Source organism: Macaca fascicularis, chromosome 8 (genome assembly GCF_037993035.2).
Source record: "Macaca fascicularis isolate 582-1 chromosome 8, T2T-MFA8v1.1".
In the NCBI taxonomy this organism is placed as follows: domain Eukaryota; kingdom Metazoa; phylum Chordata; class Mammalia; order Primates; family Cercopithecidae; genus Macaca; species Macaca fascicularis.
The window spans coordinates 148357563-148384534 of record NC_088382.1 but is presented as its reverse complement, the minus strand read 5'-3'; the positions used below and the strand labels follow the sequence as shown (position 1 = coordinate 148384534).

The following is a 26972-nucleotide window of genomic DNA, read 5'->3' as shown; positions in this document are numbered from 1 at the left end:
AGCCAGCGCACCCGGCTCAGGGCTCCTGTGGTGTGCAGGTAGACAGCAGGTGCTGGGATTGTGGAGCCAGATGGACCTGGTTGTGGAGTTAGAGGGTGAGGGAAGAAGAGAATGGGATGAAGAAGGAAAAGGAGGAGGTGAGAATAAGGACAGCAAGAAATGTTGAGCACTTGTGAGGTGCGAGACCGTGGGCAGTTCCCCCAGGTTGCTGAGCCAGCCAGTGAAATGGCTGAGCCCGGGCTGGCCAGGCCTTCTGCCCCAAGGTCTCGGGAGAGACATCCTTAGCGTTTTCTCAACCTTTGCCTGCCTGGTTCCGAGGAAGCACCCGACACTTTCTGCCAGGGAGTGCCTGCTGAGTGAAGAGCCAGGTTCTGACCTCCTGGGCTTTCCTTCCAGTGCCAGGTGACTGTGGTGACAGAGCCTCCACCTCCACCCCCACCCCAGCGGCCTCCCACCCCAGGCAGTGAACAGATTGGGTTTTTGAAGACCATCAACTGCTCCTGCCCAGCTGGAGAGAAGGTATTGTCTGCAGTCCACCCTCAGCCCCAGTCCACCCCTGGGTGGTGTAGTGGGAGTTTCCCATCATGCACGTGACCTGCCAGGGCAGGGGGGCACTGGGAGGCCCATGGCTATCAGCTCTCAGCACCCTGTGTTGTGCCTTGGAGCTCTTGCTTCTCGATTTTTGTGCACACTGGAAGGGGAGATCTGCACACCAGGCCCTGATGAACGCTTTCTAGAAGTAGAATGTACATTCCCCAGGCTTCCCAGGTTACTCCTTTATGATCTCCACTTGGGGTGACTGAATCAAATGAGATGCTGTTTGAGAATAAGACTCAGAAGAAGACAGTGAGTGAGAATTTCTGTGTGCTTTGCAAGAGCACACCCTCATTCCTCTCTTCTCAGTGTTTTCTTTGATTAGCCATTCACTATCATTCATACATATATATACACATATATATATGTGTGTATATGTGTGTGTATGTATGTGTGTGTATATATGTGTGTGTATGTATATGTGTATATATAAGTGTGTGTGTGTATATATACACACATATATAGTTTTAGTTTTATCTATGTGTTTCTATTTTTAAAAAGTGGTGCATTTCTGTGAACACCACCATGACTGTCCTCGAATGGACTGAGACTAGAATAAATATCTCACGGTATGCCCAGGGCTGTGATTTGTTTTGTTTTTCTGTAGACGGTCACCCTTGATAAGGGGAAAAAAAGTTCTTCTGCATTTGAGGAGAAGGAACAGAAAGATTTACAAAAGGCAGACGCCAAGTAGCACTGTGCTGGGGAAAGCCTCCGCGAAGTTCTGCTGAGCCAGTGGCCCCTGGGCCCTTCATCTCCCGCACTGGGCTGTACTGTCCCCCTCTATCTGTTCCTCTCAGCTCAGTCCCTGCATGTGGGAGGTGCTTGGTGACTCTGCCGGGGACAACAGACACGTAGACAAAAAGACGAGATGATGGTGGGAGTTAACTGGAGTGGGCCTGCTCTGGGTATTGCAGCAGCAGTCTTCTCTTCAGAAGCCTATCCTGGTAGACCGACTCGCTTCCTTCCCCTCTCTCCTCGTCTCCGTTCTCCTTCACACTCTGCCTTCCTTCTTTTTGTGCTACCCAGAAAACCAAACCCTGGGGTACAGGGAGCCCTCAGGGAGTTCTCAGTTAAGTCAGGCATCAAACTCTGGCCTCCCTTGCTGGAGGCCCAAGCTGGAAGCCTGCTGTGAGCTGAGGCTCTTTCTGGTTAGAGGGTGACCTTAAGATCCCCTCAGCCTGGGACCCGTGTAAGGGATGAGAGGGGGTGGAGGCAGGAGCCAGGGCTGGTGCACACCGTGCCAGGCAGCAGCTCCTCCACCCACCCCTGGCAGGCTAAAGTCCACCACAGTCAGGCTGTGGATCTGTTTTTTACATGTCAATGAAATAACAGAAGCAGCTGTTGAAATCCAAATCCATTGGAATCCTGTTTAAAGCAATGAGCAGGATGAGTGATGGCATGGTGAGGTTTTGGTCACAAGCCAGTGTGCACACAGATGGACTGCGCCAGGAGCGATGCCAGACCCAATGCCTGCTCTTCTTTCAAGAAGTCCTAAGGAATTCTTTTCTGCACACATTTTTAATCTGTGTCATTTCCCTCTTCCCTCCCTCATGTCCTCTCCTTCCTTCCTTCTTCCCTCCTTCTCTTTCCTCCTCCTTTCCTTATTCTCCATCCATCCATTCAATAGTTATGCGTTTAGCACCTGCTATTTCCATGACAGCATCTTCCTTTTCCTCCCTGTACTTCTATTTATTATAACAATTTTCACACTAGATTGAAAATGTCTCCTTATCGTTACTTCCATAAAATCATAAGTTCCGGATAGGAGAGATTGGATCTTTCCATGTCTGTATTTTCAGCTACTAATATATAGGAGAAGCCAATAAATAAGAGATGAGTTGATATATAAGTCAATCAGGGTATGAAGACATGGATGGACAGAGAGGTGGATGGATAAATGGGAGGGAGGGATAAAGAAATTTACCCTCTTTCTTTGGGAGGCCAAGACGGGCAGATTATGAGGTCAGGAGTTTGAGACCAGCCTGGCCAACATGGTGAAACCCCATCTCTACTAAAATACAAAAAATAGCCAGGCGTGGTGGTGTGCGCCTGTAATCCCAGCTACTCAGGAGGCTGAGGCAGGAGAATCTCTTGAACCCGGGAGGCGGAGGTTGCAGTGAGCCAAGATCACACCATTACACTCCAGCCATGGCAATAGAGTGAGACTGTATCTCAAAAAAAAAAAAAAAAAAAAAAAATAGAAATACACCCTCTCTTCCTTTAGGCGGGGCAAGGTCTGGCTGTTGCACTTACATATTTTCAGCCCCATGCCTAGGGTGGCATGACTCAATAATGACTTAATCACTCCTTCATTCCTTCTTCTAATGTCTAACCATAGACATTAAGCACCTGCTATGTGCTGTGTATTGTGCTGTACACTGAGGTTTTAAGACAAATAGAATTTGGTCCTCAAAAATTCTGTAGTCTACACTCTGGTTAGGGAACCAGGAGCTCTGAGGCCTGGCTGGGCCCCAAGGAGCTCATAGCAGGCCTACTAGAGAACCTCCCAAGCACAGGTGGCTGAGAAGGGAGCCTGCTGCTTCCCTCCCCACAAAATAGCCCGGTGGAGTGGAAGAACTTCACAATGACCTCATGAAGCAGGTGTCATTTCTGTCTCTTCCATCTTCATTTCAATTAAAAAAAATACAACACAGGGGGCCTAGGAAGTCTGAATGTTTTCTCCTAGGAGGCAGAGCTGTGGCCACAGACGGACATTGTTTTCAGTGGTTTAAATCTTCTATTGGAGTTGGAAAAACATTTTCATTATTCAGCTAGGTCAACATGATGCCTGGTGTTGCATCTCTATAAGCAAACATCATGGGGAGCGTGAACTGTGTACCAGGAGCTCTTGTGGGCGCTAGGTGAGGAGAAACACACAAAAAATTATTTATCTTCATTTGCCTGAGCAAACAACATCTGTGAATGCATTTGAAAGTGTATGTTCCTGAGTTGGCCAAGTGTGCAACTTTTGGCAGAGCGTAGATTGCCTTTAGCACGAAGTGCACACATAAATGGATGTACTGCTGCCTTTTATTTAATGTGGTGATATTTATATCTGTAAAATTATATTAATCGTGTTGCATTTGTTTTCAGCATGGCGACATTTACATGTATCCACCACTTACAGATTACATGTATAAATCCAGTAAGGTCATCTTTACACATTGTTAAATTTAAACAAAGTTCACATTTAGAAATAGCTTACATATATGTCTTCTTTTGTATTTTAGTGAACAATAACTATATGAACCTCTAGCAGTCAACATAATTTTCTTTTTAATTGAAGTGATGATATATTCAGGTAAAAATAGCTAGTGAATACCACTTTGGGTTTTTTAATGTATTTACATATTTAATTTGGATATTGACAAACTATATCATTGCATATATTTATGGGGTACTAAGTGATGTCATAATACATGTATACAATGTGGAATGATTGAAATTAGCTAATTATCATATCCGTCACCTCAAATCCTTACCATTCATTATTCCTGCTGTTTGAGACATGTGGTCTTTGACAACATGTGTGTATTCCTCCCACTCCATAGCCCCTGGTAGCCACCACTCTGCCTTCTGCTTCTCGGTGTTTCATGCTTTTACTTATACAAGTAAGCCGAAACGTGGCATTTGTCTTTCTGTGGCTCAGTTTGCTTGTTTCTATCTTGTGTCCACTGGTAGCTGCATCTGGAGGCTGTGTCAAAGCTTCCCGTATAGGTTTGCAGTTCGAGAGCAGGGACTTTCAGCACAGTCAACCAATTTCCTTGCCCAACTCATTGGTTGGCACTGGGCTTACTAAGCCATTCGCTTCTAAGCATGTGAGGTGGATAAGCATCCAGTGATGAGAGAAGGAGAAAATTGAAATAGAAACTTACTTTTTTTTGTTTTTCTTCTTTTAGGGTGAAATGGGATTTGCTGGCCCCATAGGGCTCCCCGGTCCAAAGGTCAGTACAGGCGTGGCAGCGGTGTAGTTTAGAACCTCACTAGTCCTCTGTTTTGCTCTCTGTGTAAGACAAAAGATGGTATGTGGGGATGCTGTCTTGCCAACATTTTTCCTCAGAGCTTGTTAAATTAAAAGGATAAGAGCAAGTGGCATTAAGTCTGAAACCTGGGAGCCTCTTAACTGCCCAGGACCTCCAGTTCTCAGTCTGCAAATATTAGCAAGAAAGGGTGAGATTCCCAGAGCCCTGGCTCAGGTCTCATTTGCTCCAATAGGCTCAACTCTCTCCATGGTCAATTCACTTTGCAGCAATTGGTTGAAGCTGCTGTATTCCAGAAACTTTTAGGGGTTGGGCTTTTAAGATTTATTAAATTGCATGACCCTTTAAACACACGATTTCCAAATTCACTAATTGCACCAAGCCAGGTAGGGCCTCTCTGCCCTCAGTCACGGAGTGGTCTCCTTCCTCTCTATCGCTTCCCAGGGTTATACTATTTATCAAGGCAGAGTGGAGAGTTCACCATCATCCCGTGTTTGAAAGAGGAACTGAGTGTGCTGATGAAAATCACTGGAAACTGCTGGGCCTCTCCCCTCCCCTCCCTTTCTTTCCCTTCTCTCCCCAGCCTCTGCCTTTCTTTATGTGTCACTGTATCTCTCTGTCTCTATCTCTCACTGTCTGTATCTCTTTTCATCTTGCTCTTCCTTCCACTGTGTTCTCCCCCCATTTCTCCTCCTGCATTTCTTAGTTTGAATTAATACATTCAGCATATCATTAGTGAAACTTGCTAAGGGCCAGGCACTGAGGTCAGTGCTAGGGTTAGAGGATGGTTTAGACAGGACCTGACCCTCACAAGCCTGAGTCTCATGGTATAGACGGACCAGGGAATATATGGAATCTCTTTCTTTTTGCCCACTTCTTTCCCATCTTCCATCCTCCTCTACTGAATTGCAGTGACAATGACTGTGCACCTGCTGTGTGTCAGGCTTGAGCTGGGAGCCTACCTATGCCTCAGACAGCAGGTGCTGTGGGGTAAGGATTGCCGTTCCAGTGCCCGCCGTTGTGAGCTCAGGGCTGTGCACATTGCAGGTGGTCCCTACCACTTGAAACCCTAACCCAACCCTGCGTGAGAGGCAGCATCAGTCCCATTCTCCAAATGAGAAATCAAAAGTCAGAATGGTGAAATGACTCGCCTGAGCAATGCTTTCTTCCTGTCCACCTTTGCTGGGCACTCTTCCCTTCCTATGTGTCCCTCCTCACTTCCTCTCTTGCCTTGTCTGTTTCTCCTCTCCTCTCCCTTTTCTCTTTCTCTTTTCTCTCCCTCCTGACTGTAAGTACTTCCTTGGCCTCCCTCCCTCATCTCACACCCTTCTCCACTATGCCCCCACACTGCTAGGATGTGACACCACGGACACACACACAAACCATCACACACACACACACACGCATCAAGCACACCACACACATATACACACACACCATCACACACACACACCACACGTACAGACATACCATCACACACCGTTACTTACACCATCACACACACACACCATCACACACACACTATCACAGACACACCACACACCATTACCTACACCATCACACACACACCACCACACACCATTACCTCTACCATCACACACCATTACCTACACCATCACACACACACCACCACACACCATTACCTCTACCATCACACACCATTACCTACACCATCACACACAATTACACACCACCACACACCATTACCTACACCATCACACACACACACCATCACACAGATATCATCACACATATACCATCACACACTATTACCTACACCACACACACACCATCACACACACCATCACACACCATTACCTACACCATCACACACACACCACCACACACCATTACCTACACCATCACACACACCATCACACACTATTACCTACACCAGACACACATCACACACACACTATCACACACCATTACCTACACCATCACATACACACCATCACACACCATTACCTACACCATCACACACACACCATCACACACCATTACCTACACCATCACACACACACCATCATACACCATTACCTACACCATCACATACACACCATCACACACAATCACACTATCACACATACACTGCATAATATACCATCACACACACAGTCACACACCACACACACCCATCAAACACACCATCTCACACACACACTATCACACATACAGACACACACCATCACACATACACCATCACACACTATCACCTACACCATCACACACACCATAATACACTATCACACACAATCACCATCACACACACCATCAAACACACCATCTCACAAACACACACCATCACACATACACACCATCACACACACCATCAAATACACCATCTCACAAACACACCATCACACACACACCATCAAACACACCATCTCACACACACCGTCACACATATACACACACACCATCAAAAACACACACCATCACACACACCATCACACATATACACACACACCATCTCTCACACACACACACACCCTATCACATATACACACACATCATCACCTACACCATCACACACACACCATCACACACCATCACACACCATTACAAAAACACATACACCATCACACATAGACACACATACCATAACACACCATCACACATACCACCACACACACACCATCATACATATACACACACATCATCACACATACCATCACATGCCATCCCACATCATTACACACACACCATCACACACACCACACACCTTCCCACACCACCACACACACACTGTCACACACCATCACGCACACCATCACATGCCATCCCACATCATTACCCACACACCATCACACACACACCACATACCTTCCCACACCACCACACACACACTGTCACACACCATCACACATACCATCACATGCCATCCCACATCATTACACACACCATCACACACACACACCACACACCATCTCACACCACCACACACACACTGTTACACACCATCACACATACCATCACATGCCATCCCACATCATTACACACACCATCACACACACACACCACACACCATCTCACACCACCACACACACTGTCACACACCATCACACATACCATCACACACACGCTCACACACACACCATCACACACACCCACCACACACACCACATATACACACACACCATCACATACACACACAGACATATGCACACACACACCCCACATCACACACACCCCATCACACATACACACACCATCACACACACATACCATGACACACATGCACCTTACCACACACACCCATCACACACACACCTCTCATCTCACACACACACCATCACACACACCCCTGCTGCCCGCTGAGCTCCTCTCCCCTGGCGAGTCCTCTCTTTGTGCTGACGGAGAGCAGCTCAGAGCGGCCCAGGTGCCAGCTGGTCACTGTTAGGAGGATGGCAGGGGTTTCTGCATCATTGAGCTCCTCTGAGAAGTGACCTCAGATTCTCGGCTGTGACAGGAGGGAAGACCAAAGCTACCTGGGGTTTCATAGGCCTCTCAGTAGAAGACATTTGTATGAAACAAGGGCTGTTTGGTAATGGCTGCCTCTGCTGTGCTTGAGCAGAGCAGGCCCCAGGCCCCACAAGGAGAGCAGAAACGATGGGAGCAGAGGAGCACTGAAAAGGGAAACTGATACAGCCACCTGGAGATGTGCCCAGCTCCCGCAGAGCTCACTTGCAATTGTGGTCCTATAGTGTCATCCATCACATTGTCCCAAACCATGGTTAGGACCCTAAGTCAAAGGCTGGGGTTCCTGGTGGTTCCGTGTCCCTACAGAGAGCTCGGGCTCTGTCCACATGCATAAGCTGAGTATGCTGGGTGCAAGGCCCAGTTGTGATGTGGGAATATAAAAGTGACTGACTGAGAGCCTGGTCCCCAGGACTCACAGGCCAGGGGGAAGGGAGGCAGGAAAGAGAGGAGTGGGATAGTATGAAGAGAGTCAGGATAGAGGGGCCCAGGAGCTGAGGCGCTGAGAGAAGAGTCCCCATTGCTACCTGGTAGGACTTCAGGACACCTTTCCGCTGATGGCCCTGACCAGCTGGGTCCAGTAGAATAGACAAGAACTGCCCAGGACAAAGGAGGCAGGAAAGGGCATCATAGCCAAAGGGAACAGCATAAGCAAAGTAGCCATGTGTTCTTAGAATATAAAAGATGAGATGGGAACAAGAGAGATAAAGTTCCAGACCAATAAAAAAGACAAAAGAGTAGAACTGAAGGCTCTGTTTCCTGTGCCTACACCTCTCTTGGATTGGTTCATGAGATGGCAGGAGATTTGGGCTCCGGTTCAACACTTGGCTTGTGATGAGTTTTTCCTCCTTTGCAGACACAATTTTTTCCTCTACCTGCTCTCTTTCTCCTCCTGGACAGGTATGAGGGCCCCAGGTGCACAGGGATGGACTTGTTATACAAATGGAATGCCCAGGGGATGCTGGTTGACACTTGAAAGTTTTCAAAGCACCTTTATGCTCTTAATCTTGTGTGCCTGCGTGAGGATGTGCCTGTTTATAGAAGAGAAGCCTGAGGCCCAAAGACCGTAAAGATGTGCTCATGTGAAGTGGCAGAGCTGCTGTTCACACCTGGAGCTTCCACTTTGCCTTCTGAGGCCCTGGTGGTGGGATCAGTGGTAGGCCATTCCCAAGGATGAATGTGCAATGCTTTGATGCAGTTGCTTTCCTCAAGAAGTCCCTGGTTCCTGCAATTGTGATGTTGGGGGATGACTTAGATGCTTCCTCCTCTCCAGGGGTGGGACACATGGCCTCACTGCAGAAATGGCAAAGATGAAATCAGCTGCTTCTAGGGAACTGGAGCAAGGTTGGCCATGAGGGTCCTGTCTGTGCAAGAGCCCTGTCAGTGAACCTAATCTGATGCTTGTCTCTGGTCTCAACCCCTCAGGGAGACACAGGAGCCACTGGGCCGGTTGGCGCTCCTGGACCTAAGGGAGAGAAAGGTGATGTGGTGAGTAGATGGCTGCCCTTCTGCATGGCTGAACCTCAGGGCTGGTGTGGGGGACCCAGGGCCCTCCGATCATGCAAATCAGCAAGTGTGGGCTGAATACCTGGCAGGGGCCAGGCACTACCCCCACACCACCCTCGGGATGAAGCCCTAGCTTCTCTCCATGGGCATGGAGGCCTGCTGGATATGGCCTTGGCAGACTCTCTAGCCTTGTCTCTTGCCACCCCATAACCAGAATTCTCTGCTTTGAATCATCACAGTTACTAACCCTCTAATTTGTCATTTTGTTGTACCCTTCCTGACTCTGGCCATCACACAGGCTCTTTCCTGTGCCAAGAATAATGCTTCCTTCTCCCCACCCCTGTTTTCCCTTCACCACACCTTCCTGCTTGGCTCATGAGTTCTCATCATTCCTAATCAACTATGTCTAATTGTCCAGGACATTGCTCCAAACCCCAGCTCTGTGTTCCCACAGCACCTCCTCCATCCCAGCGTTAGAGGACTCCCAGGTGTCCTGACTGTAATTTATAGTCACAGCATTTCCAACACCTGGACTAGCATGAATTATATTCATGAATCTTTCAGCTGATGAGGGAACACAATTAATGATGGCCAGGAAAGAATTGCAGAGACGAAGAAGTCACAGTTCAGGGTGGCCCTCAGGAGCTGAATGGCTGAGAAGTGGATTCTGGCTTCACCGAGATACTTAACCTTTCTATCCTTAGTTTTCTCATCTGTACAATGGGGATAATAAAACAACCTATTCAGTAGCATTATGAAGATTAAATAAATTAATGCATGTAAATGGTTTAGAACAGTAGTGAGTGCAGTCAGTCGCTGTCCTGGTGGAAGCACTAACCCCTGCCCTCCTGCATGGAATCATGTAGCATCAATAGCACAAGTTTGGTGTCAAATGAGCCTTGGTCATTGTCCTTCGCTGCAGCCTTTATTAGCTGTGTGACCTTGGGCAGGTTTCTTTCTTTCTTTTTTTTTTTTTGGAGACGAAGTCTTGCTCTTGTTGCCCAGGCTAGAGTACAGTGGCATGATCTTTGCTCACTGCAACCTCCGCCTCCCAGGTTCAAGCAATTCTCCTGCCTCAGTCTCCCAAGTAGCTGGGATTACAGGTGTGTGCTACCACGCCAGCTAATTTTTATATTTTTAGTAGAGACGAGGTTTCACCATGTTGGCCAGGCTGGTCTCGAACTCCTGACCTCAGGTAATCCCCCTGCCTCCGCCTCTCAAAGTGCTGGGGTAAAGCCTCATTTACACATTAGCAAAATGAGGAGTATAACTAGTTGGTTTACAAAATGCCTGGCCCATAGTGGGTGATCAGTGAATGACCGTTGTCTTTTTTGGTGTATGTGATTATAATTAGTTCCTTCTATGTTCTCAGTGCTCAGGAGGAAACCCAGGAAATAAGACAAGCCTCTTCCCTAGAAAAATTAGCCTGGCAAATGCAATTCCCTCAGCACCCCACACTGTCGCCCTCTCATGCTGTAGTGATGCCATCTACCCTTCTTGGCATGTGTGTCATGTGGAGTCTAACATTTGCTCCATGCAACAGCTTTTGACATAGTCTCATGACGTCTCTAATGGGGATGACACTGGTTTCTCAGGCTTGGATGACTTGCCCTCAGTCACAGAGGCTGGATGTAGCAGAGACAGAATTTGCACCTGCATCTGCTTTAATCTAGGTCTTGTGCTCACTTGGCTGTGCTTCACCTTCACTTACACATGCATATCTACCTCCTTTGTGTAGGTAGGAAGCACCTGTTTTGTGCAAAAAGACATGTAAATAAGGAGAGCTGGTCACATTTACCAGCCCTTACTGCACTGCTGGCTCTGCCTTACATGCTTCACAGGCTTGAGGCTCACCTAACTCTCACATCAGCTTAGTGAGGTGAGGCCTGGTGAAATGCCTACCTCACAGATGAGCAAACAAGCTCAGAGAAGGGTGGTAACTCATACACATGTGGTTTTTTAGGAACTCACTTGTCAGGCAGTAGGTGTAGGAAATGCCCGGCCCATTCCTTTCTCCTCCATGTCTGGGACAAGACCCACTCTAGCACATGTGCTGTCACTTGTAGCTGGGTTCAAAGGAAGGGAGATTGGGAGGACATTCTGAATTCAGAGAAACCACCAGAATCAGCCAGAGAACAAACATGGATGTACTCTGGAGCCCTGAACTCCGGGCAGTGTTCCATGGCATAATTATGATCATGATTGCCTGCCTGATGTCATCAGCAGCTCTATTGAGGCCAAATAGCCTGTGATTGAGGAAGCAGCACCAGCATCAGCAGCCTACATTCAAATTTTGGTTCCACAACCTACTAGCTTCAAGAACTGAAGAATTTGCTAGAACTTTCTGAGCTTCACTTTTCACATTTGTGAAACATATATAAAAATAATATCTGTAAGGGTTCTGCTTCTGAAATGGCAATAAGAGGAACTCTGTGAATCTACTCCCTCCAAAAAGATAATACCTGGTGAAATTCCAACACTTTTCACCTTCTGCATCTGGAGTTCCAGAGTCTAAATTCTTGGCGGATGCAGCCAAGGGATAGGGCTCGCTTTCTCTACCCAACCCCCATTCTCAGGGTGGAGGTGCAACCTCAGGCATGACAAGCCAAGAATGTTGGGATTCTGATCAGCCCTTTCCAAGCTCAGTCATAAGGTGGAGGCTCCCCAGTGAAGGATGCAAGTTGAAAAAAGCAGACACTACTGCACCTTCCCAGCCAGGGCACCATTCCAAGAGAAGAGGGCCATGGTCCCAGCTCCCAGTTCTAGAGCAGGGATGCAGATATTTAGCCCAAGATACAATCCTTAAGAACAAAGAACTCTGAAGCTCTCCTCAAAGGCATGGACTTTGAAACAGAATGTGGAGAAGTATAAGTGTAAGGGTTCTCCAGAAACAAAGGAGATGTTGGTGATAAGAAATTAAGAGGAGTGTGATACTCTATAGTAAACCATAACTTCACCATAGCTAGCTTATCAGAAAGAACCAGGGAGAAAACACCACAAAGAAGACTGCTCCTGGCATGAGTAAAAAACCTCAATGACTGCCCACAACAGCTACCCATGCAAAGGGGACCTGATTCAGTTTGATCAAACTATGGAGCAATGAAAGTCTATATAGCATTGTAGAAAATAGTAAAGGAATCAGTTGGAAAGTAATGGAACCTAAGAGCTAGATTGAATGTCAGCAGAGGCAGACAGTTTGACAGAGGAATCAAGAAAAGAAATGTTCAAAATGAGCCTTGTTAAAACCATTGTCATCCTGGGGTGACTGTGTACAGGTCCAAGGCCATGTCCTCTGAAAATTGGCCTCAGAGTTGTAACACTGGGGAAAGGGAATAGACTTAATTAAAATAATCGAGCCAAGTCAGTGAGCAAATAAACAAGAAAACAACAAAAACAATTTTTGTAGGGGAAGTGTCTGTATCCAGGACTGCTATATTTTCTAAAATGTCCAATTTTCAACAAAAATTATGAGACATGCTAAGAAACAGAAAAATGTGACACATACACCCAAAAAGGCAGCAGACAACAGAAACTGCCTGAGAGAGGACACAAATATCGGATTTAACAGACAAAGCCTTCCAAGCAATCATTATAATTATGATCAAAGAACTAAAGGAAATTATTCTGATGTAAGCAAAAGAAGGCATAATGACAATATTTCATCAAATACAGAATATCAATAACGAGTTAGAAATTATAAAGAACTAAATGTAAGTTCTGGAGTTTAAAATTATAATAAATGAAATTTAAAAACTAGAGAGGCTCAAAAGAAAGATCAGAATTCTTAAAGATAGATCAGTAGAGATGATGTAATCTGAAGAACGGAGAGAAAAAATAATGAAGAAAAATGGACAGAGTATTGGAGAAATGTGGGCGTTCATAAAGTGCACAAATCTGCACCTACTGGGAATTAAAGTAGAAGAGGAGAGAAAGGAGCAGAAAAGTATTCAAACAAATAATGGCGGAAGGCATCTCAGATTTTATGAAAAGCAGTAGTCTACATATTCAAGATGCTCAGTGAACCCCAATTAAGATAAACACAAAAAGCTACACTTACAAACATCATAGTAAAAATTCCAAAAACCAAAAAAAAATTGAAAGTAGCAAGAGAAACAAATGACTCATCATTTACAAGGAAACTCCAATAAGATTAACAACTGAGTCATCAGAAATGGTTGAGGCTAGAAGGCAGAGGGATGGCAAGCTATGTATAATAATACATTACAACCATGTATGGTTGGTGTTAACAAACACGCATGTAATATGCATAGCAATAGCATGAAAAAGGGGGAAGAAGGCATAGAGCTAAGAAGGAGTATGTTTCTATGTCTAACTGGAAGTAAGTTTTTATAAATCTACAGTAGACCCTATTAAGTTACGCATAAGATAAACTCTAGAGCACCCTCTAAGAAAATAACTCCAAAATATATAGTTAAAATATCATGAAAGTAGTATAAATGTTACCCTAAAAAGTACTCAATTCCAAAAAAGATCAGTAAAGGAGCAATAAAGGAACAAAAGTGGGACAGGAGACCTGTAGAAAACAAAAACTAATATGGCATATATAAATCTAATTATATAATAATATATGTGAATATACTGCATGAACCAACTAAAAAGCAGAAATGTTAAGACAGGTTATAATAACAAGATCAAACTATATCCCGTCTATAGAAGACATACTTTAGATTCAAAGATACAAATAGGTTGTATCTTTTGTATTCAAAGATACAAATAGATTTCAATAGGTTAAAAATAAAAGGATGGAAAATATACATCTTGAAAATAAAAAACATAGAAAGCTGGGGTGACTGTGCAGTATTAGACAAAATAGACTTTAAAACAAAAAAATCAATAAACAGAGACATTTCATAATGATAAAAAATTAATTCTCAAAAATATAGCCATTATAAACATATATGCACCTAACAAAGCCCCAGAATACATGAAGCAAAAACTGACAGAATTTAAAGGCGGAATGAAAAACTAATTAAAAATAATTAAAGACTTCAATACCTCCTTTTCAATAATGGGTAGAACAACTAGGAATGTGGAGAAATTGGAATCTTCATGGATTGCTTGCATAACTTGGTGCAGTTGCTTTGGAAAACAGTCTTGCAGCCCTTAGGTTAGAGACAGAGTTATCATATGACCCAGCAATTCAATTCTACTTTTAGGAATACACCCCTCAAAAATGCAAACATATGTTTACACAAAAACTTTCACAAAAATGTTTATAGCAGCATTATTTACAATAGCCAAAAGTAGAAAACCCAAATGTCTATCACCTGAAGAATAGGTAAACAAAATGTATGTCATATCCATACAATGTCATATCATTTTGCAATAAAACGAAGTACTTATACATGGTCTGACATGGATTAACCTTGGAAAGACTTTGCTGAGTGAAAGAAGCCAATCATAAAAGGCCACATATTATATGATTCCATTTATATAAAAAATGTACAGAATAGACAAATCTATAGAAACAGAAAATAGATTAATATTTCCCTAGACCTGGAGTAGAGGAAGTGTGGAGTCATTGCTAATAGATATGGGTTGTTTCTGAAGTGATAAAAATATTCTAAAGTTGCTTGTGGGGATTTTGTTGTACAACTTTATAAATATACTAAAAATCATTGAACTGTACATTTTAAGTAGGTAAATTATATGGTATGCAAATTATATTTCAGTGAAACTGTTATGGAAATGAAGAGTAACTATAACATTGAGTTATTGGAAACATTAAGTGAGATGATACTCATGAGAATGCACACTCAGTTAACAATAGTCATCATTTCTTTTAGTGGCTACTAGGCAGAGCTGATGAGAAAATATCTAATCCTTTCAAATCTCAGGTTGATGCTGCCATTTGCAATGTCATGCCATGGAGATGCTCTGTAGTGAATCTTTGCCTTCTTCTTTCATTTTTCTAGGGCATAGGACCTTTTGGCCGAGGGGAAAAGGGTGAAAAGGTAAGAATCTTCCTTTTATCACACTCCTTCAAGGGAATGGGACAGAGGACTTGGGTTTGGGGGAGCTGTGTGCTGCTATTATGTTGCCTGGAAAGAATTAGAGTGGGGGAAAAGAAGTGTCCTGGGCTGTGTAACTGGCCTCAATGTGTGTCCTCCATGACTTGGGTGGTTGAAGCATGTACTGTACTCAGCAGAAAGAGAGAAGGTGGAGCCAGAAAATGGTAAAATAGTGGTTGGAAAATTGAGTAGGACACATATATCTTGGGGAATTCCGGGCATATTCTGTTGAAAATGTTGATGTTTGAACTATACCTGAGAAGTGGAAATCTGGGGGCAGGTTCTGCTAGGTAAAATAAAGGACATCAGAAGAATTCGTGGGAAAAATAAAGATGTTCTCCGCAGCTATGCATGTTGCACCTTCTTTTACCTGCGGTAAAACATGCACAGGCTTGACTGATCCTGGGAAATACGGGATTCCTCCTAAAGAAGAAATTCTTCTTAAGAGATTAGCCTATAAGGATAAATAAAAAGCAGAGAGCCACTAAAAATGCTATTTTCTACTCATACCAGCTATTTAAAAAACAAAAGGAAAAAAGAAACAAAAAAAATTGTCATCTTCCTGGAGAGGCAGCCACAAGACTTTACAGTGCAAATGCATGTTGCTACTTTCACTGGAGTCCAGGCACTTGTGGACTCAAAATGTAGTGCTGTTGGATCCGGAGAGGTCATTCATTGCTCAGAGGGGGTCACGTTAGTCCCTTGCATAGGGCTGGTTATGTAACACATGTAACACTCCATTAAGTTACAGTAGAAACAGGAAACAGCTTTCATGTGGCCAGCTCATTCTCTCCCTGTAGGCACTCTTACACATCTAGTTCTGCTCTAAGGAGATAAATCAACGATATGCACAAGTACATATCCATGTGTACTTTATAAATGAGACTAGAAATGACACAATGCTGTGTAGTGGGCAAAATGCATTATTATACACCTCAATAATGCAAGTTATTTGATGATGCAAAATGACATTTAGGAGAAGAACTAATGACCTAGAAAATGCAGTCAATACTCTGTTCATTTTTAAGCACGTTGCAAAATGTATATACAATATGACACCAGCTGTGTGTGCATGTGCGTGTGTGTGTGTGTGACTGAAAGGGGGGGGGAACAGAGAAATTAACGATGGAGACAAATCCCTATTATTAACCACTGGTTGTCTGTGGGTGAAAAAGTTATGAGGACATTTATTTTCTCCCTCATATTTCTTTATGTCATTCTTTATTTCACAATGAGCTCCTCCGTTAAAAGCATAGGCACACGTGTAAAATGACTACCTCACAAGAATGAAAAGCAGTTTGGATGTAGCACAACACATAGCATAACTTAAGTGGTACAACCAGGAAGATGTAGTTCATGTCTCCATTCTGCCACTCTCTGGCTCTGCCATCAGTTTTGAGCCTCCATCTCCCGACCTAAAATTCTCCCACCACTTTTCATGACTTCTCTGTGATTTAAAAGCACAGCACCTGGAACCTAGATGCTCAAATTCAGTAGCTACTTTCTTGGTTTAAGTTTTTTTTTTTTTTTTTTTAATTAGTTTCATTTAATTTTGGTAAGGACACAATATGAGATCTACCCTCCTAACAAACTTTTAAGTGTGCAGTACAGTACTATTGACCATAGGCTCGGTGTGGTGCAGCAGATCCCTAGAATGCATTCGTTTTGCTTGAGATTTTTTGCCCATTAATTGGCATCTCCCCATTTCCTCTCCCCCAACCCCTGGAAGCTACTATTCTACTCTTTAATTCTAGGAATTCGACTATTTTAGGTACTTCATATGTGGAATTATGTAGTATTTGTCTTCCTGCATCTGGCTTATTTCAGTTAGTATAATGTCCTCCAGATTCATTCATGTTGTTAAAAATGACAGAATTTCCTTCTTTTTAAAGGCTGAATGGCATTCTGTTGGGTATTAAAAATAGAGCTACTGTAAGATCTAGCAATTCAGTATACCATGTTTTCTTTATCCATCCATCCACTGATGGACATCTAAGTTGTTTCCATATCGTGGCTATCATGAATTATGCTGCTGTGGGTATCTCTGTGAGATCCTGATTCCAACTCTTCTGAATAAATAGTCAGAAGCAGAATTGCTAGATCCTACAGTAGTTCTATTTTTAATCTTTCTTTTGAGGAGCCACCATACTGTTTTCCACAGTGGTGATACCATCTGCATTCCCATCAACAATGTTCAGCAGCTACTTTCTTTCTCTAATTTTTTTTTTTTTTTTTTTTTGAGACGGAGTCGCACTCTGTCACCAGGCTGGAGTGCAGTGGCACTGTCTTGGCTCACTGCAATGTCCACCTCCTGGGTTCAAGCGATTGTCCTGCCTCAGCCTCCTGAGTAGCTGGGACTACAGACGTGTGCCACCACGCTCAGCTAATTTTTGTATTTTTAGTAGAGACGGGGTTTCACCATGTTGACCAGGATGGTCTCAAGCTCTTGACTTCAGGTGATCCGCCTGTCTCGGCCTCCCAAAGTGTTGGGATTACAAGCGTGAGTCACCGTGCCCAGCCCAGCAGCTACTTTCATTGTTACTTGCATGCTCGGTTCCAGTGGGCAGAGGTTGAGCACAGGGTGCCCAGGTGTGCCTCCAAATCAGGATCCAGGGCTGCCGGGGTCTGGAGGTCAGAACACTCGATCTGGGTGGTACCTGCCAGGCAATACCATGCAGCTCTGTGGCCTCCTTCCCATGTTCCTCTGGGACCAGCCTTTCCTCTCAACGAATGTGTCCTTCACATGTGTTCCTGTCACCAGGCAGGGACTGGCAGCCTCCTTCCTCCCTGTGGACTGTTGGGCATCTCTGCCTCATTGGCTCTGGGGTGAACTCACAGTGGACAGCCTTGGATGCCTGTTCTCCTCACACCTGAAGGCACCTTCTGGTGACAGGAGTCCTACCTGCAGCATCACATTCAAGGGTCTGATGCTGTGAGGGCATAGTTGTGGCCATGGAGACCTCCTCACATCTTCAATGTTGGCAGGAGAGACAGGCAGCTGAATGGACGCTGGCACTTCTGGCTCTGTCCTCAGTTGACATTTTCCTGCAGTTGATATTTTTAGCGAAGTCTGAGTCTAGATTCCACCACATATTAGCTGTGTGATTTGGAGTGAGTCACTTCCCTCTCTGGGACTCTGCTTCCTCCTCTGTACAATGGAGGAGGTGGGATGAGATGATGCATAAAGTCGCTTTCAGGCAGCAGCTCTGAGATTAGGGAATCAACCCACCCCCAGCCTTTGCCCCCTAGGGCTCTTTTCTGTAACTCGAAGTCTCTGCTTCTCCTCCAGAAATGAGGAGACCAGAGTGGGCTGAGGGGATTGATAGCGTCTAGAGAGGGTAGAAGGCTACTCGTGACTCATGCATTGAGACTAGGCTTAATCAACTGGCTTCTTAGCTGACTGTTGTCTCCAAAGTAATTGCCACACAGGTTGGATTGAGTTTGGGGGTATTGGGTAGACCAGAGCTCGATGGGTCCAGGGATGGTAATACTCTTATTCTGGCTGTGTGTTTTTATATATATTTGGAATTGTAATTAACCGCTGTGGCGATGTACATTGGCTTCTGCATGTACCAGGCATCCTGCTAAGGATATTTCATACTTACTGTCCCATCATTAAGACAATATTTCAGGGAAGGCAACGCTGTGCCCATTTCAAGGATGAGGAGAACATGGCACTGAGGTCAAGTGACCTGCACAAGGTCACGCACTTAGTATATGCCCAGGAAACACAATCACTGATTGTTACTAAAATGAAGGGAAGTTGTAGAGCTGATTGAATCACTGTTCTTTGGCAGCTAAGGAAACTGAGGCTTAGAGAAAGTGAGTGACCTTGGCCCATACACGGAATATAACAGTAACAACAACAGCACACTCTCATTAGCTGATGTGAGGAGTTGGCAAGTTTATCCATGGGAAGAGATAGCAAGGGACCTGGTAAATGAAGCAACTTCAGAAAGACTGAGCAAGAATCAGGTCTGAGTCTTCTCCAAGCATGAGGATCAGTTCAGGCACGTTCTCCAGGTTAGTCCCATTAGAACGGACTCAGTACTTTCACTTACAAGGACCAGGACAGATGCTATTTTCTCCCTGGGCCCAAGGATGTAAGCATGAGAGCCTTGAAATTCCCATAGCCATGTTGGTACCATGAAAGCCAGTTTAAAGAAGATGAAGGTGATCCTGAGAAGCTTGGCCCTGAAACGGATCAGTTGCTGCGTAGAGAGCAGGCTCACCTGAGGCAGATCTCCAGTGTCTTAGAGCTGCAAGACAATGCATTTCCTGCCAGTGGTCTTAGCTTTCTTTATGAACAGTAGCTATTATTAATATTGCAGGTCAAGTTGGGTTGGGATGTTGATGGGAGTGGCCTTTCAGGCAGAGATTTGCCTAGACAATGACCTGGAGGTGGGACAGTGTTGGGTCCTGAAGAAACTCATCTTTCCTGGAGTGGACAGGATGGACCTGATGGAACCTGGACCACATCTTACAGATAGTCAGGGGCCCTGACACCCACCAGGAATGAAATGGGGGCAAAGTATCCCACAAAGCCATGCTTGGATCAGCAACTAGGGACTCAGCATTTGGTAGAGGGAGAAACAAGCACCACCAAAAAGTCATTTCTTAAGCTTTTTCACAGAAATCCATATGGCAATAAATAAAACTTCATATGGATTTTCTGCTCAGATTTCACAGTATGGTGCCCCAGAAAAAAAAATCAGCAAGCAAATATAAGAAACTCAGCTAAATTGTATTGGGTTCGTCGACTCAGCGGTAGATAGAACTTTGGGTCACAGAAACATCAGTTCATTGTCTTTTATGGTTTTCTTCCATTTTGCTGGCACCATAAACCTGACAGGGGATGAACGTGGTGAAAGGTGAGTCTCTGAACCAGGCAAGTAGTCCAGGTTCTTCCAGCTTCCTGGGATGCAGCCTTCTCAGAGCCTTGGCTCCACATTCTGAAGAGGATGCCATGTGTGCAGGAAATCCACCTGAGAGTTCCGAAGTCACGTCATGGGAGGGTCTTTGTGGGGTGGTTTGCTAAACAAATAAGATGCTAATTACCAAATGGGAGAAAGGTCAAGGTGCCTGGAATTCCTCTGTTCCAGATGTCTTTATTTGGTTTACATACACTGTCCCGTTTGAAACATGCAAGTGCTCATAAGTTTGCATTTGACCTTAAACTGCCACTGGAGTTATGCTGTTCTGTGTTGCTTGGCAGATGGAGTCCAGTGTGCTTGGTGTGCACATCCTACCGGACATGATGGGGCCTGCGGGATCCTTCCCCAGTGTTTGTCTCCTGCTGATTCTGGGTTTATCTTTCTGTGGTCATGCTCAGGATATCTCTGCCTCCCTGTCATTGATTCCTCCTCTTTGCACGCCCAGCATCCCCCTTTGCCTGCTGAAACCTTAGGGGTGTTTCTAATCCAGTCACCATCAAAGTGCCCAGCATCAAGCCAGGCATTTCTATGGGCATTGTCCTATTTGTCCCTCCCATAGATTGTAGGTGAAAGGCATCGTTATGCCCATTTCACGGAAAAGGGCACTGAGGCTTGGAAAAACATGTGCACACATTCATGGGACTGATTTCATTGTCAAAGGATATAGGACAAAATACTTTATAATGAGCTCTGGCTTGTTTGAAATCATAGCAAGTACTAGCTGAGGACCCAGCATGGTGCTGGGCGGCTAGGCAGGGACAGCAAATGGGGGTGTAAGCTTTGAAGAGTGATTAACTTTTAAGAGTAAATCTGAGAATAGGGATGTAGGGTGTTCTAAAAAAAATCACTCTGGCCACTGTATGGCTGATAGGGCACAGTCATTGGAGAGAAGGTATGTTCCTACTCAGTCCTGCTTCTCATTGGATTGGGGCCCTTTGGGTAACAGTCGGGTCTGCAGTCACAGAGAAGTCAGGTCTTCTCTTATCCCAACACGACAGACACACCTTGTGCTGTCCACACTGTTAAATAATGGGTCCTTCTGATCGGAACCAGGTTCTTTCTTCAGTGTCTTTCAAAGGCAGACTTTACCTGAACTTATAAGAAGATTGCTTGGAGGTAGAATTGGACTGCAGAGTGGGAGGAGAAATGAAAAGGGAGCTCCACGACATGTGGGTTTTCTTCCTGGAGCCCCTCTCCCAGAGTGGTGACCAAGAAAGTTCTCCAGAAACCACAAGGCACTTCTACATATCAGGGGAACCATGGTCTGAAAGTGTGTGCTCCCCAAATCCATATGTTGAAATCCTAACCACCAAGGTGATGGTATTGGGAGGTGGGGTTCTTGGGAGGTGATTGGGTCATGAGGGTGGAGCCCTTAGGAATGACTGGATTGGCCCTTATAAAAGAGATCCCGGAGAGCCCATTTGTCCTTGCCACCATGTGAGGTTACAGTGAAAAGACAGCCATCTGTGAACCAAAAAGCAGGCCCTCATCTGACACCAAATCTGATGGCACCTTGATCTTGGACTTTTCCAGCCTCTAGAACAGTGAGAAACAAATTTCTGTAGTTTACAAGCTACCCAGTTTATGGTAGCCCCAAAAGACAAGGGGTTTCTGCCACTGATGAAATATTTGGCATAATGAGGGACGGCACACACACTTTTGATGTTTTTAAGTTCTCCCTGAGGCGTAAGATGAGCATGTTTTAGCAATAGCAGCCATGCAGAATTTATTGGCCAGCACTGGTGATTTTATGTGGAATGGTATAATGACTTTGAAAAAGAAGTGCCATGTACTGGGAAGAATCATGACATCAGTCTTTTACTGACCTCTTAATGTTCCAGGCTATTCAGTTTTATGAGCTTCAGCCTCTGACAGTCCCTTTAAGAAGGCTGGGCTATGGCCAAGGTCACAGAGCTGGTTAGTAAGTAGGGCCAAACCTGTGTCTGTCTGATACAAGACACAAGAGTGGGGATCCCCCACTTTTGACCACAGCATTGGTCAGTGTCAGTTCCCTGCCCCTCCTTCAATGTGATACTGATATCTGGGAATTCTTGACCTTCAAAAATCTTATAGGAATCAGCTTTGTATAAAGACTGCATTATAGAACCCCTGAACCAGAAAATATAAATTAGACTTTTGTCTTTATATTTGTGAAACTTCTAAGATATAGATATATTTACGCCATTTGCCTCTAGCTCTGGGTCCTTTTCTCTTTGTTCATGGCTGGCTTAATCAGCACCCCCATCTCCTATTCTTAGCCTGTGCATTAATGTGCATTATTCATGGTTATCGAGTTGGATAACTGTGGTTGAGTGCCTTCTATTTTTACAATAATTAAAGGGTTTAAGGGGAAATTAGTTTAGCTGCTTATGTGCCCTCAAATAGCCTTGTAGGTTAGGGGCAAAATGCCCAGAGTTAGAATAAATAGAGGTGCTGCAGGTCCTGTCCATGGTGCTGAAGGACACACTGGGGAAGTTCTGAAGTTCACAGCACTGCAGGGCCTCAGGCAGAGCTGGGATAGGAATCTGCATTTCTCCTCTAGCTCCATCTGACACTCAGGTGCTTGCCAAGTCTAATGGACCAGTCACAAAACCAAGGGCTTCGTACAAGAGGGTGAGAGCACTTATGGGAAGGGTAAATGCTGGACTCCTGAACTGGGAGGGCAGGGGAAGCTCAGAGTGCAGACCCCGGTCACAGACTGACTGGATCTAGACCTTGGCTGGGTCACTTAGCAGCTGTGTAACAGTGGGTCAGTTACTTAGCCCTGTAACCCTTGCTTTCCTCACCCATAAATTAACAACTATAATAGTACTTGCCTCGGAGGGTTTCTGCAAGGATTAAATGAGCTAATGAAAATAGATGACTTATGTTTGTAAAAAGTGCTCATAAACGTTAAGCATAATTACCATTACACCAGCATAGTGTTCCACCATTTTTTTATAAACCAAATGATGTCTTCTGCCCTCTCAGCATTAATGAGGTCTTATTTCCAGAGGCGACCAGCAGCTGCAAAATGTCAGAGTTCTTCAGTCTCCCCCCTGAGGAGGACTTCTATAACTCCTAAAACCTCAGGAAACCTAGAGAGTGTTCTTAGAAAGCATGTTCTAGGAGGCCAACATAAAGAACCTTCCCTTTCTTCAAATTCACCTAAAATAATTCATAGATCATCTAAGAATCATGATAGTACCTCGTATTTACAAGGACTTGCTATCTGCTAGGATTCATGCATGTGCTATTTAGTTTAACTTTCATGGTAAATATTGCTGTCCTTGTTTTACAGGCTATTCACTATAAAATGAAAATTCACCTGGGACCAAGCACAGGTGACTTTACCTCTTCATGGGGATGAGCCAGGATTTGAGTTCATGTTTTCAGACTTCACAGCCTGCCTTTGTCTGTGCTGACAAATGGTTCTCAAACTTGAGACAACATCCAAATAACCTGGAGAACTTTTTAAGCCAACAGGCTGAACCCCACTCCCAGAATGTCTGATTTAGTATGTCTGGAGTGGGGCCCGAGAAGTTGCCTTTCTAACACAACCCCAGGTGGGGTTGATACAGCTGGCCCATGACTATGCTTTCAGAACCACTGCCCAGCACATTCCTAAGACCCCACTAAAGGGCATATCAAATGGATGAAGAATGTTAGTAACAGCACCTCTAGCAATGCAACGGTCTTTTTGTTAACATTTATAAATAGGGCCTGATATTTAATTAGCCAAAAGAGCAGCAGAAATATTTGTTCTCTCTTTTCTCTGTTTCTTGATGAGGTAACAGGATGATCCCTGGGGCTCTGGATGCTGACAACTAGGTGTGGGGAGATGGATAATTTCCTGCTAGATGGTTGCCCCCCACCCCCATATGCCTCCAAATGAGATCACGAAGGAAGTGAGTTTGTATGCGGTGGAGGGAGAGGCAGGGGTGGAAGAGAGGTCAGAGTCTGGACTTGGAGCCAAGCCCTGATTTTGAGTCACAACACCATTGTAAACAGAGGGAAGCCCCTCTTCTCTGAGCCTTGGTTGTCTTCCGCAGTGAATCTCATCCATTGTCATTCTCTTATACCCTGAGTGTTGATTTTCTTTTTATAGGTGGAAAATAGAGGCTTGGGTAGTTTACCCAAAATAATAGTATCTGATGCTTGTTTTGAATTTCCCTGTATATGAAGCATTTCCCGAATATTTTCTCAAGGCCTCTTACCAGCCATGTTGAGCCAGAGGTACTCCTCCTCATTGTGTCATCTCTTTTCCAGGTGAAGGAGCTGAGACACAGGAGGGGAATGAGTCTGTTCTGTTCTGCTGATATGAGACAGAGGCCGCATGCAGATCAGACCCTCTCCTCCCAGTCTAGGCTTTTTTCCTTCTCTTTCTCTTCTTTGCTTCCTTCCTGCCCTTTCATTTCTTTTCCTTTTTTTCTTCTGTGCTTTATTGTGGATCCTTAGCTTTACATATTCTTTTAAAGATCATTCTATGCCTGACCTTACCAATTTAGGGGCAACCTCCAGTCTTTTCCCACTCCTCTCCCTGACCCATCCCATGCACTTGGATGAGTGTTCTTAGTTATCAAGAGATACAATGGAAGAGCTCACATTTCAATAATACTTCATAGTCTGCAAATTATCTCCACATTTAATTCTCATCTGAAAGTGTGTAAACCTCTCCTTTGAAATGATGAGAGGCTCATAGAAGTTAAATGACTTTCCTGGTGGAAGATGAATAGGCAGCCCAGAGCTATAGCTTTCTCTTTTCTTTCTTTTATTTTTTTATTTTTTATTTTATTTTATTTTGTTGAGATGGTGTCTAGCTCTGTCACTCAGGCTGGAGTACAGTGGTGTGATCTTGGTTCACTGCAACCCCCTGCCTCCTGGGTTCAAGTGATTCTCCTGCCTCAGCCTCCCAAGTAGCTGGGATTACAGGCACCCACCACCACATCCAGCTAATTTTTGAATTTTTAGTAGAGATGGGGTTTCACTGTGTTGGCCAGGCTGGTCTCGAGCTCCTGACCTCATGATCTGCCCGCCATGGCCTCCCAAAGTGCTGGGATTACAAGCCTGAGCCACTGCACCCGGCCTAACTTTCTCTTTTCAAAGCTGCTATGGGCAGCTGATGGTGAGTCCAGCTGGGGGATTTTGGAAGGTCTATCACAAGGGTATGATGAGGGCGTTTTGTAATGTTAAGAATCAGTGGTTTCAAAGAATATCTTTATTTCTGCCTTTATTTCATTATATACCCAGTAGTCATTCAGGAGCAGGTTGTTCAGTTTCCATGTAGTTGAGTGGTTTTGATCGAGTTTCTTAGTCCTGAGTTCTAGTTTGATTGCACTGTGGTCTAAGAGACAGTTTGTTATAATTTCTGTTCTTTTACATTTGCTGAGGAGTGCTTTATTTCCAACTATGTGGTCAATTTTGGAATAAGTGCGATGTGGTGCTGAGAAGAATGTATAATCTGTTGATTTGGGGTGGAGAGTTCTGTAGATGTCTATTAGGTCCGCTTGGTGCAGAGTTGAGTTCAATTCCTGGATATCCTTGTTAACTTTCTGTCTCGTTGATCTGTCCAATGTTGACAGTGGGGTGTTAAAGTCTCCCATTATTATTGTGTGGGAGTCTAAGTCTCTTTGTAAGACTCTAAGGGCTTGCTTTATGAATCTGGGTACTCCTGTATTGGGTGCATATATATTTAGGATAGTTAGCTCTTCCTGTTGAATTGATCCCTTTACCATTATGTGATGGCCTTCTTTGTCTCTGTTGATCTTTGACGGTTTAAAGTCTGTTTTATCAGAGAAGAGGATTGCAACCCCTGCTTTTTTTTTGTTTTTCATTTGCTTGGTAGATCTTCCTCCATCCCTTTATTTTGAGCCTATGTATGTCTCTGCATGTGAGAGGGGTCTCCTGAATACAGCAAACTGATGGGTCTTGACTCTTTATCCAATTTGCCAGTCTGTGTCTTTTAATTGGACCATTTAGTCCACTTACATTTAAGGTTAATATTGTTATGTGTGAACTTGATCCTGTCATTATGATATTAGCTGGTTATTTTGCTCGTTAGTTGATGCAGTTTCTTCCTAGCATCGATGGACTTTATATTTTGGCATGTTTTTGCAATGGCTGGTACTGGTTGTTCCTTTCCATGTTTAGAGCTTCCTTCAGGATCTCTTGTAGGGGCAGACATGGTGGTGACAAAATCTCTAAGCATTTGCTTATCTGTAAAGGATTTTATTTCTCCTTCACGTATGAAACTTATTTTGGCTGGATATGAAATTCTGGGTTTAAAATTCTTTTCTTTAAGAATGTTGAATATTGGCCCCCACTCTCTTCTGGCTTGTAGAGTTTCTACTGAGAGATCTGCTGTCAGTCTGATGTGCTTCCCTTTGTGGGTAACGTGACCTTTCTCTCTGGCTGCCCTTAACATTTTTTCCTTCATTCCTAACATCACAATTAAAAGAGCTAGA

At 44.4% G+C, this 26972-nt stretch overlaps 1 protein-coding gene across 1 annotated transcript in view; it reads left to right on the top strand.

Moving 5' to 3' along the window:
- COL22A1 (collagen type XXII alpha 1 chain) overlaps nt 1-26972 on the top strand; it is a 326468-nt gene that overhangs the window by 97292 nt on the left and 202204 nt on the right. The window contains exons 9-12 of the mRNA XM_045398749.2: nt 397-519; nt 4497-4541; nt 9483-9545; nt 15500-15538. Of these exons, the coding sequence (XP_045254684.2) occupies nt 397-519; nt 4497-4541; nt 9483-9545; nt 15500-15538 (270 nt within the window). The remainder of the gene's footprint in view (nt 1-396; nt 520-4496; nt 4542-9482; nt 9546-15499; nt 15539-26972) is intronic.